Source organism: Hesperophylax consimilis, chromosome 14 (assembly GCF_061612785.1).
Source record: "Hesperophylax consimilis isolate HC1 chromosome 14, BYU_Hcon_1.0, whole genome shotgun sequence".
NCBI classification, from domain to species: domain Eukaryota; kingdom Metazoa; phylum Arthropoda; class Insecta; order Trichoptera; family Limnephilidae; genus Hesperophylax; species Hesperophylax consimilis.
Genome location: NC_142849.1, coordinates 1,226,216 through 1,239,398, shown reverse-complemented (window position 1 = coordinate 1,239,398; position 13,183 = coordinate 1,226,216). Strand labels below are relative to the sequence as shown.

Here is a 13,183-nt window from a genome sequence, read left to right as displayed (position 1 = left end):
CACAACGTGACATATTAATTCGTTAAGATTGAAGGGTTGATAAACCGCGAGAAGAGCCAAATCAAACGAGCAAAAGATTAATCCGTTAACGAGAACGTGGAGGGAGGGGGAAAACATTACAAGATAATACACAATTTAAATGTCTTCCGTGCAGATTTGAATGAAAACTGATGTAGCCACTTAATTCCTTTTGGTTCAAGCCCATTTACCATGCGCTTTGCCTCTCTTATACTTGCCTGCCATTATGTATCACTGTCCCATTTGAATTTCAAAATGATGATGAAACACAGTTTTAGAAATTTAAAGCCCGACTTGCCAGATTTTTGGATCGCGAAATACGCCCACCAACAAAAAAAAGATTTTTGACATAATTTTTTTTCTCAAAATTATCGATTCTTTCAGAATTGAAACGTTATATTTGGTGACCAAATCTGAATAGCCAGGTACTTCCCCACCTTCCTCTACCCATCTCCTCTCCACTGCTTCCGTCAGATTTATTTATTTAACTATATAAATATACCATAAACAAAAATCATTTGTCACAGTTAAAAATAAAACTTAAATATGGCATGTAAATATGGTTATACTTATCCAGAGAGTCGGTAGCAGTTGGGACTCTTGTGTCTATTTGAATAAACATGGTTGTATTTGTATTTGCAGTTTCCCGGTGAAAGCAGACATGGCGCCCTCCAGTCAGCTGTTGGTGTATTACGTAACTCCGGACGGAGAGCCGGTTAGTGACGTCACTGAGTTTCAGGTTCTTCTGTATCACAAGCAGGTGAGATTAGCCCTACATTTTTACACAGAATCACAGGTTGTCTCCTATTTCTTTAAATTTTGATGAAAACCAAATAATGATTTTAGATTATATTATTATGAGTATTATAGTGATATGTTTTTGGGGTATTACTAATTACTATAAAACAAAATAACATTTAAAAAATTGTTTTTCTATTCTATGTTATGAGCTATCAAAGTGATTCAATTTTGTCACGTGACGTCACTCGCAATACGAGTATAATTCTTAATTCGAATGGCAGTGCTTCATGTTGTCACACAATTTTTGGCCGGCAACAAATTTCAACGTTTTTACGAATTACATCTTTCTTTTTAAAAAATTTCTTTGGTGAGGTTCTCTGATATGATACTTTTTAGCCAAAAAATAAATTTCGTTGTACTAGACAATCTCATTTAACTGTATGTTTTTAACCTTAGAATGTTTAAATACCTTCCACTACCATTATCACAAGCGGAAAGGGGTTTTTTTGCAATGTTGGAAGACAGCTAACTTGAGTTTTAAAATCACGACTCGCGACGACCGAGAATTTGATGGTTTGGCCCTCTCGGTCATTTACTAATCGCTCGAATATCAGTTTGAAAAGGAAAACTAGTGAACGTTTTGAAATTTAAATTAAATTTCTGTACGGTAATACCGACCTATTTTGAATTCCGCTTAACACAATGTGACGATCATTATGTATTCGATTAAAATTAAGTAATACTTATAATTTATATTTTTATAATGAATTAAGGTGTATTTTTTTCAATGCGAACCATAACGATATTTTATTGGATAACATATATCAAACCGTTCTAAGATGAAACGACATTTAGAGTTGAGTTGTCGAAGCCTCTTTGATCTGCAAAAATATCTGTCTGTGGTAATATTATTAGATAAAATAAATCAGACAGTTCTCGGATAAAACTACATTTAGGATTGATAAGAACATTTACTTTGATCTGCAAGAATATCTAAAAGTGGTAATATTATTGGATAAAATAAATCAGATAGTTCTAGGATAAAACTACATTTTGAAACCAACAGATTTAATTTACATCTATAAATAATAAACTGTACAAAATGGCTTATGACATCGATTCCGACAGTAATTTCTCATTTCGTAGAACAAGCTTCTAAATAATTAGAGATTAATTGAAGTCAAATAACTACGCTTTATAAGTCAAAGTACAAAAGAAAAACGAGTTTTACCATTTTTTTTTCATTAAAAGCTTTTCTGTTCTTCGCTGATCAAAATAATGCAACTTTTGCTAAGCATTTGTACGGTCTGTTTGCTTTTAATAATGGCGTGACTGTATAAAGTGAGTAACTAGCAGACAGGGGAGTGCCGGAACATTATAAAGAGCGTGAGTAATCCATTATCATAGAAGTCAAGTGGAATATAATTCACATTTTTGGTCCCCTTTCACTGTAACAATATAGAAAGGATTCAGAACAAATTTCTTAGGTATATCAATTTTAACCTCAAAATTTCAATTGATTATATTAATAATGTCAGCTTGATGAATCAATTGCATCTATTAACGCCGTCTTACCGGAGAATTATGTCAGAACCTGGTTGTGTTGTACAGATTCATCATAAACTTGATTGACAGCCCTACCATCGTTGCCACTATTAAATTCCATGTGCTGACTAGGAACACAAGACAAAACGTTACATTCTTCGGCAATACATACACAACCAACTATCCGACACACTCACTAATCAATAGGATGCATGATCATTGATCAGAGCAACAAGTTTGGAGGTTGATATATTTACTGACTCCATTTATAGAATTAAACGTAATCTACACTAGCAGTTTGTTAAATCGTACAAATTATAGTAGCGATGGTAGTGTAGTAGTTAGTATTGTATCTAATATGTAGTATTGTTATAGTTTGTTATTTTACGTTATTGTTACATGTTTTACTAATATTGTTTCATATTCAGTTTATCTTCACGTTATTTCATGCTTTAAAAGGTTTGTGTATAAAGGGCCATGTAAAAGCCCAGCTGGGCGTAAACCAAATAAAAAATATATTAACTCTATTTTTCGAATTGGACCATATTATGGGAAGATAATAATTACTATTAATTCACAAAAATTGCCATATTTGCTTCTCAATCAATTTTTTTAATTTTTTTAATGTCTTATATTTCATAATTTAAAAATAAATAAATAAATAGCTCATATCCGTACTAGATATTTGTTATATCTTTTGATTTTAAATATTATTCAGTTTGCCTCGAATATGAATTATTTCAACCTCAAATCCAAAATTACGTGTTTATGAAAAAGGTTGCGGTATCGGAAGGGAATATTATTTGTACCTTGTTCGATATGATAGTTATTTAGATAGATTCATGAAATATTCCTATACCTTTGTACCCATGTGGCGATTATGTTTTTGTTAGAATGCTATTTTGAAAAATGCTAAAATAAGATATATTCTGTGAGTAAAAAATTTAATATTCGTGGCGGTGCAATAAATAAATAGGTACTATTTATTTTATCGCAAGATCAAAAAAAGTTTAATCCATTTTGAATCTACACAAATCTGAAGCAATAACTTTTTTGAAATTCGTTTAGTCATAATTTGATTCGATAAGTGCAAACAAATTTAAAAAATAAATCTTATTTCGTTTAAAACGTCAACAACCGACCTTTGACCGACGATAAATACAGACGTCTGTGTTTATTTTAATTAATTAAATAAGTTTTTTTATGAACTATGTCTCACGGATCGTAGTCACTAAGACAAAGAATACATCTCAATGAGGGGACTGATTATTTATTTAAGTTTTGAGATTCATCGACAAGATGAACTGATTTAAGACTTTTACGTATTTTAGCAAGCCTAACATCCATACCCACTTTATGAAAGTGCCCTGACTGGACATTATTACTCCACCAACTATTATTTACAGTAGAGAGTTAGCAAGTTCTCCCAAGTTTGGCGATTTGTCACAAGTTGTTCAGCTCGCCGGCAAATAACGTTTGGTTTACTTAGTTTAGTACCGCTGGCTGCTGGCTTACTACGGCGGGCGTTACTTGCGTTTTAGTTTCGTCTCCAACCCATCGCTGCTTTCGTATTCAACTTGCCTTTACTCTTATAACCTAAAGTCATAAAGAAGCTCGTAAAAAAATGTTTAAAAAACTGTAAATCTATTTTATTTCCTAAATGTTTTTCGATGAAGAATTCAGGTATTCCGAGCGAATTTTAGCTAACAACTGCCATCTTTTGTAGAATTCAATCAAATCTTTATGGAGACTTATTGGCATAAAATAAAGAATAACACAAGAAGTGCCTTGTGGACGTATTTCGTGATCCAAATATAAGCTTTATTTGGGCATGTATTACGAAATTCAAATGTGATGGCGATATACAACTTCAGACAAGTGTAATAGAGACAGTCCAGGTGCTAAGTAGTCTATCCACAAACGGTAGGTTAGCGGGACATTTTTCAATTCAAAATTGTATTGAAGGGACTTCTAGTATTTTTCTTAGTCTATGTCTCTTATCTTCAAAGTTTTGTACAATCAGTCCAATATTCACCTGGCACTGCTCGAAATAACTGGACTAATACCAATCACACATATTAATTATTTATGGGTATTATCATTTCACACAACCTATTAACCTGCAATATCTAAAATAAACATTACAAAACTACTCTCACGCATGTTGGAATTAATTTCACGACAGCAAAACAGTTAAGAATTTACGTAAAATTTTGTGTCATTAAAACCTCAACATCAGCAATCATTTTGATCCATGAGAAAATGCGTCCACTGAGCAGAAGCGTTGCCAAAAACTTGCGTGAGGCGCAAAACTAATTTGCTTTAATAAAACTAACTCATACATGCTGAAACTGTATCTTGACACGTAAAACAACCAGTGCAGCAAATTTTATGAAAACACTTTTACGCAACTAGTTTTGTAATGTAAATTCGGTTTTTTCCACACTTTCAAGAATGATGAAGCCTGTAGATGGTCAATCCAGTTTTATTTATGTCAATACCGCACAAGAATTCCAGCAGCTCGCAACTGTCTGGAGCCAATGAGTTTATGGCTTCCCAATTGGGGTGTGTTGTGAGGCTGAATGTAATGGAGAGGGAAGGAGAAGTAGAAGAGTAAGGTGAGAAAGTACCTGGCTCTTTAGATATGGTCACCTAACACGGCTAAAGGCATATTTCAATTCTTAGTGGTGGTCTTACACCAGGCCGATGCTTAGAGTATTTTGCACTTTGGAACGTGCCACAAATAAAGTATATATAATATTTCAATGAATAAATTGCTAAATAACATAAACCAATTTAATAAAATTTACTTCCGCACGCAGGAATAAAACCGCGAGCTCTGGAGCTATTTGAAAGCCTTACCCCTCGACCACGCAGGCCGTCGTTTGTAATGGTTCCATCCTTCTACATTTATACCTATATTGAAATAATGGTTATTTCTCCTGTCTGATCTGCAAAATGTTGTAACATCCTGGTCATTGCCCTTCGATTTTCCTAAGCTGTTGGTGGCGCCCTTAAAAGGCTACCTTAGGTGGAAACTCTAGCTAAGCCTTTCGACCCCCGTATGGAACATACGGCAAAAGATCTTAAGATTTTAATTCGCAATAATGCCCCTTTTTCAGCGTTGTATATTTTTTGGTTTTGAAATTCATATGAGATATGAACGGGCTATTAATGCATATATTTGTGGTAATCCTGGTTCGTTTAAATTAGAGTGAATGATCCCTTTACTATTGAAAATTTTAAAAACTTTCTTATAAGACCGCGCGTTTAGCCTACTCTCGTCTCCTACAGTACCCCTAACTCTAATACAGTAGTAATCAATTGTAAACCTTTCCTTTTAAGCTCTTTCCTACCTTAAATAAATCCGAGGACATGAAATAGTTTCGTTATTGCACAAATTAGTATAGTATGGTATTGACATGCATAGCGCGACGGTTTTCACCATCTCAGCTCCGGGGTCGCCTTCATTCTGTTTTACATGTATTAATTTTGTTATATGACACTTAATCTTTTATAGGGAAGGGACGAGAGGGGGGGGGGGAGAGAGGAAGGGTAAACTATGTGATCGAAATGTTTTTTTTTGCAAATTACGTTGGCTCCTCCGCTGACCAAATACGAGAACGGTGGATGGTGATCAGAAATCAAACGCTGACCCCGACGTGGCTAGACTATACCCCATAGCTGGCGACCCATTTCATAAAGGTACCCTGACCTATCGGATCCATTCACGTCCAAGAGAAAGCGAATTAAGTCATCACGCCACTTCCGAAATCGCTCCAACGCCCATTCCTCCGGACGAACTACTTTACTGAGTCTAGATGGGGAAGGTAATTGCATCCCATGTCATGATACTAACGCGAAAAGTGTGTCGTGTAGGTTTTGCCTGATGAAGCTCAAACTCCCACGTGCCGTCAGACCTACAGTTCACCTCAAAGAAGCTGTTGTAATTCCGCCAAGGGAGCGTTCCAGTTGGCTTACATCAGCCTCTCGGTCGACACCATTGAATAATGTGATAGTGCTGCGGACTTATCCCCACGTCATCTCACGCCGTCGCCCTCCACGTGGATTTTCACAGACGTCCAAAGTGCCTTCGTCCTACACGCCCCAACTGCAGGCCATGTTCCCGTTCATTACCAATTGGCATCACTATTTCCATTCCACTTTCGTGCCCAATAACTCCACACGGCCCCGTCAGAGGGTGTAGTCCATCCAGCGCTTCGTTGGCCCGATCCGTCCACGCTGACAACCCCTCTCACGTGATAGCGTGAGAAAAAAAATCCTTCTGTCTAGTCCGTGTTTGTGAGAAACGGATTTGCAGCGACGCTATCAGACATTACCCAACTATGAAGTTTACTCGAGGGGTAAATTTGGGAATGGGGTAAGGCTTGAGGGTAATTATATTGATATTGTCGGGGAATCCTGAAAATTGACATGTTGGTTTTATGTACATATTAAAGTGGATTAGTAGTAACTGTCAGTCGGCAAATATCAGCTTCAGGCGTTCCAAGTCCATCTGGGAATTTGGTTGAATTGAATTGGAAATAAAAACACTTACCCAGTCCCTATCCGCTAAATAACAACATCCGGGTTGGGTTTACACAACCGTTGCTATTTTGGGCGGGGTGTTCGCGAATATCACTAGATTTACCCTGAGCTTATACATAATAACTTTACCTCCACCTGATACATCCTCAACCTTATTTTCCTAATTTTTATTGTGTTACCCTCTCTACCGGCCGTAACGAATGTGCTTCGATATCTCCTCCCTAACCTGGTAGTTATTGAAAAATTTCGTTGTAACACGGCTTCGATCGAGCCCAAAGCGCGGTAGCAGGATACTTAGGTATATAGATTTCAGTTATAATTTGACTTTAATCCGAGGCTCCATTGAAGCCCCCAATTAAAGTTTTATCACTTTCGTTTAATTTTTTTCCGAGAAGAATATTTTTGGTTTATTATCTTTTGACTACAATCTTTTGTTTATGATCCGTGACTCTATTTGAATCCATAACAATCGCGCTCAACTTTATTCGAGAAGAAATTTTAACGTTTATTAATTTTAATACAATTCATTTATAATCCGTGACTTTATTTGAATCCATAAAATTGCGTTCAACCTTTCAACCTGAATTTTGTTATTACGTCAAGGACACTGAGTCTAATTTCTTCAAACACTGAATTTAACTGTATGTTTTTGACCAGAAAATCTCTAAGTCCAGGATAATGACCAAAGTGATAATTCCTCCTAGCGCGGCGCGTATACTCCCTTAAAAGGTCCTCGGCGACTTGTGACGAACTATCTCGATTTGTGCCCGCGCATGATGTTTTATAGCAGTAATTAACTACGCTTGTCATTGCGATCCAACCTTTATTGAAGCGTTACGGTCTTATCTTCCTTGCCCAATATCCCCTGTGTGACTTAAAACTTATCAGACCTACCCTTCTGCGTTTCTCAGAAAAAATGGGCATCTGCTGTCTCACAACACAGGCCCGTACTGGTGAAATTCTGAAGTTTGCCCCATCCTGCAGGTGCCTTATAATCCGTCAAAATTGACCTGTTTTTTCTAATTTAAATTTTTCGCGTTTCTATTTGGTCCGTGATGTGTGTTCTGATGACCTTTCCTTTAGTACGCTAAGATGTCCTCTTACGCGTAACTAATCAAAATTTTCCTCTTAACTTTCCGTTTTCGTGGATATATCCTACAGCCTACCTTCAATCTTCTTTCTTCCGTGTGAAAATAGAACTCGCAACTCGCCTTTTGTCGAATTGAATGCTGTACACGTCCGTCCTCCCGAATCGATCACTTCTGACAACCATTCCCCTTCCTCCGTATGGTAAATCCCTTTCCGTAAGGTCGTCTCTTACATTGCACATTTATTCACCTTCCCCTTTCGTAGTTTAGTATAATAATCACACTTTTCACTGATTACTCCAACCTCCTAAGGTCTTTTCGGTACTTGTTCTAGTTGAAATATCCCAGTACATATCATGTCGCTTACCCCTTGCCTTCTGTCCGAGATCGCATCGGTTTGATAACCTGTTTATTTCTTTGGCCAGTTTCATTTTAAGAACTATTACTGAATTTTCACGATTCCTCTCTGCAATTATGGGTGTTGGCCCAAATGATTCTGTCACACGCTTATCTTCTCTCTTCGTCCCTCAACTCGTTTCACATCAATCAGAGGTCTCAAGTTCCCTTCATAACAAACCCGTATGTACTCGGTCATAATTCCTCTGCCAAGCGTTTATACATTAATTTTAATGTATTTTCGTCTTCCATAAACCACGTATAAAATTAAGTACTTTCGATAACGGTTATTACCGACTAAATGACGCAGAACCATGTTCGAAATTTTCCCAAAATCAACACTCTCAAGTGTCTGAAATTGGCAACCCTCTTACTTTTAACCTCGAGTAACAGACCTGTTTCCACCAAATCTCGCTTCGTCCGAGTGATGTTATGCCCAAAAAAAAGGTTTTGAACCCCTAGAATGTCAAGTGATTTAACCTTGATCCTAGGCCCGTTCGTTCACCTATTTATTTTGTGGGAATATTTCCAAGGTCGATGCTATATAAATCAAAGCCTAAACACGCCTCCTATCTGTAATTTCTTTTGTCCTGTCAGAAAGTCACGCCTACCCCTTTCGTCGCAACCCTAAAGGAAACTCCCCCACCTTTGTATGCAGTTCCCTGTAATTCATACGCGACTGTGCCGATAGATAGCGCTACTATGACGGATTATATCATCTACCTCGGGAGAGACCTTGATTCATCACACGTTTAACCGTAGAAAAAACAAAAATGTTGCCGTAACAAACAAATTTATGATGCCTGCATAAATTAACCTGCACAATGCGCATTTTTTTCTCTTAGAAACAATACAATGTCCCGCATAGCAATGAGGAGGGCCCGGAAATAAGTCCTCCCCGGAGTCCACTCCACGGGCCCATATATTTACTTGTAATGGTCCTCGGGGCCGGGAAACTGCACTGCCAAGTGGCAACGAACTCCAATTCAAAAGTAATGCGTTTATTTTCTTGACATCCAAGTTTAAAGTACGAATTTTTTTACCTCAAACATCAGGCGAATAAATAATGCAGTTTTTTTTCAATAAACATGAATACTCTTGCAGAATGTAAATCAAGAAGAATCAAATTTCTTCTATAAAGGGTCAGAAAAGAGGATAGGGTGGTTTTTCCAAAACTCATATAGACAGTGACCTTCCTCTTCTGAGGGCTTAGTGTAGTACTATATGCCATCAGTCTCGGAATAAAATTGTAGATTTGTAAAACAATCAAACTCACCATTACACCAAGTAACTTTCTTTCAAACTGCGAGTATATATCTAATACGTATTTATGTTTTGAAAATCACCAGCACCTTCTCACAATAATTACATAAAAATATCAAAAAACTCGCTACAAGCAGTAGTTTATGTACGTCAACAAAGTACACAAAATAACTAACCATAACGAACTAAATTTAGAGCTTATATTATTATTTCACGTTGATGGCTGAAAGAGCAATCATAAACAGATCCAGTAAGTTTGCTGATGGAAAATTGATTCATCCGAACTCATACGTAGTTTGCTGGTCGGGTTCCCTAATATTTATATGTGTTGGAGTAGTCAGTAAACCTTTTCCTAAACTCTATCGCAACTCTCCGGAGTAAGTTAGTTTCGATAGTTCCCCTCGTAAAGCGCGAACTTCGTCGGGTTATGCGGGGTAATTAGTAATTATATATTCTCGATACATTAATAGTTATCTAAAAGTAAGACCCTAAGAATTTTTCTGAACGTATGAGTAAATGCTTCTCAAACTCAGATCGTTATTTTTACATTTAAAATGTGAGTAAATTAATCGTAATTTAATTATTTTAAATATTTTTTTGGTGCAAATTTTCAAAGCGTAATTGGGTTCGTGTACGGACTCAAAAATAATAAAAACATCATAAGCCAAACCTTTACCCTCGATTTTAGGTGTTTTAACTTCGTACAAAGGAAAACATCACGAAGTAGCTTGCGAGGTACCAAATCATCTATCTATTTATATTAAGAAGAGCGGGTACCAAATCATATAGCATGGCGTGGATTCGATTATTTTACAAACATACAGTTTTCTTTCAAGATTGGTGAAATTTCGCACACGTGACCTTCAAAACAAGAGAAATGTCATTGATCTCAAAAAACTCCGTATGTAAACCGGGTACTGTCGAGGGCTCCAGCCAGTATAAAATAAAATGTCGAAATGAGATTTTTGAGAGAGGTGACGGGAGTCACAAATTGGATTGAACGAAAAGCTCAACAAACCGAGGGGTGTTTGACATCAAACCCCCGCTGCTCTTAAAAAAAAGTCTATCAAAGAGGCTTGGACTTGTGCTCAGCGTGCCAGTACAGTGATGTTCTCACAAGACACTTTGAGTCATTTCAGAGGGGCGGCATACAGTTGACTGCCCTATTCTTCGCTGCGGAAAACTTTCGGAAGAAATGTGAATATAGAGAATGCTAAATGCAGAGAGGCTGAGCCCTCACGATGTTATGGGATTATAAACAACTTCAGCTATTTTCGATTGGAGAATGAATATTCAATTACAACCACCGATAACCGGGCAGCGTATTATCTTTTCCGTCTTTAATATGAGGCGTTGAAACACGCACGGGTTTGTTACGCTAATTCTCTTTCTAAAATCGTGTTCAATTCGAGGCACACGTCCTCAAAACTGTACCCGCAAACCCATAATGGATACAAATAAGAGCAAATACATTGTTTTTACGAAATCTTCTTTTTAGCGCAACCTCCGTGGTTCAATGGAGAAAATTTATTTAGATTAATTTTTCTTATTCCACAATTTATTCAGTTGAAATAATATATAACGGTATGTTTGCGGTACGTTCCAGAGCGTGTTTCGGAGAAATTTCAATACAACGGTCAACATTTACGCTCTGCGCGTATAGATAATTCATGTTCCCAGGCGACGACGTTTATCCGTGAGCGATATGGAATTACCTCGCACCTCGTGACTCGTGACACGTGATACAAAGAACGAAAATTCGAGAGGGTTGAATTTAACTTAATGCTTTTATAGTAATACATGATGTATTACGGTTATTTACTTTGATTTTGATAATAATAATTATTTTTAAATAAACCGAACATTAGGGAGTGCGTTGTTCCAACGCTCCTTAGAGCTAGCCACCACTGCTCACAACATACCCCAATAGGAAATGCCCTTGTATCACTGGCTCCAGACGGTTGGAGATAGCTAAAACTATTTTGAGGTATTTTTTTATTTTAAATCTATTAAAAAACTAAACCATGATGCTCTTTGTTTGAAATACTCAGCGCAACATCCCCTAAATGGTGTAGGACGTGACTCACGTGACATGTGACAAGTCGTCTCGTTCAACAATCATTTCAGCTGCTTTGTTGTCTCTGCGGTACCTCCCCACACCCCTCCACACCCCATACCCCTTCCCGCTTTCCGTTTCCTCCACCTATGGATTTGCTATTCATGACGCAACACATGGAAGACATGTTATACAATCGGAAATGATTATGTGTGACTTTTGTATTCGACCACCATTCAAAATAATTTCGAGAAGGGAAAAAAAAGTTTCGCAAATTAGTAACTTTTTGATAGAATAAATTATTATTTAACCTTTATATTTGCCTCAGGATTATTTCATTACAAAATAAGATATTTATTCATCTTTCGCATGTTATTAAACTTGTAAAATCACGACATATGTCCAAAGATATTATAAAAATACAAGATGTGTTATATTCATACAAATCGAATAAAATCTGTTATGAAAGGATAGCTATTCAAAGAGTATGTGTGTACGAACGAAATAATTAATCTAGTTCTGTGAAACCACGGGCATTGTCACACTCTATTAATTTATTTTAGAATCTGTGAAATATTTAAACCAGAGAAATACGCTTTTCACGTTAAGATTATTGATTAATAAAAAAATGGGTATCAGTTCGATTTGGAAAATTAAAAATTTGTTTCATTATTGCCGTAAGTATATTAAACCAGTTGATTTGCTCATTAAATTGAAGATATTTTACAAAGTCACATTACTCGACTATTTCCTTATAATTTTTTTGTGTAATTTTTTTAAACGTGGTGATAATAATTTTCTGAGTCAAAATGTTTCTAGACAAACTGTCTCCTGTTAAAATGTTCCCTACCAAAAAGTCACCGGACAAAACGTTCCTTGCCAAAATATTCCTAGTTAATAGTGGCTTATTGAAAAGAACCCAAACAGATAACACAATAAATATTTTTTAAATGTATTAAAAGGTTAGGTTGTATTAAGGTTGGGAATATTTTAGCATTTCAAATTTTAAAGGGAACATTTTTACCGGGAACATTTTCACCGGGAACATTTTCACCGGGAACATTACTATACCATTATTTAAAAAGCCCAATGGTTCTACGTATGTATATCCTAAGTGCTGTATTACTGTAACCTATACTTCACTACTGTCTTTTTTGTGTCTGACGTGTGAAAACCAGTTATTCAGATGTAAATATTTTTTTACAAATCCTAGAATTATGACGTTCCGTGATTTTTTGTTTTTGTTTTGTAGATTTGTAAATATCTACCGTTATTTCGTCGAATTTAAAATATTGCTAGAAGGGATGGTAAACACTGTAACGAATTATCATGCTCCAAGTACTGGTACATCTAGCTTTCAGTTCGCTTCCGCTTAAGTAAAACGAATTTATTATACACTATTATTATGAGCAAACCCACAAGAAATCTTCTTTCACTTACAACCTTTTAAAAAGTGACAGCGGCACTAGTGTCACAGTGCCTGGAGACAGTGGCACTAGTCTCACAGTACCTGGAGACAGTGTCACTA

The 13,183-nt window shown here is 36.4% G+C and overlaps 1 protein-coding gene across 1 annotated transcript in view; it reads left to right on the top strand.

The window, feature by feature from the left end:
* The window catches only part of LOC149417748 (C3 and PZP-like alpha-2-macroglobulin domain-containing protein 8), a 445,592-nt gene that overhangs the window by 278,867 nt on the left and 153,542 nt on the right, over window positions 1–13,183 (top strand). The window contains exon 10 of the mRNA XM_089639401.1: window positions 661–778. Coding sequence (XP_089495527.1) covers window positions 661–778 — 118 coding nt within the window. The remainder of the gene's footprint in view (window positions 1–660; window positions 779–13,183) is intronic.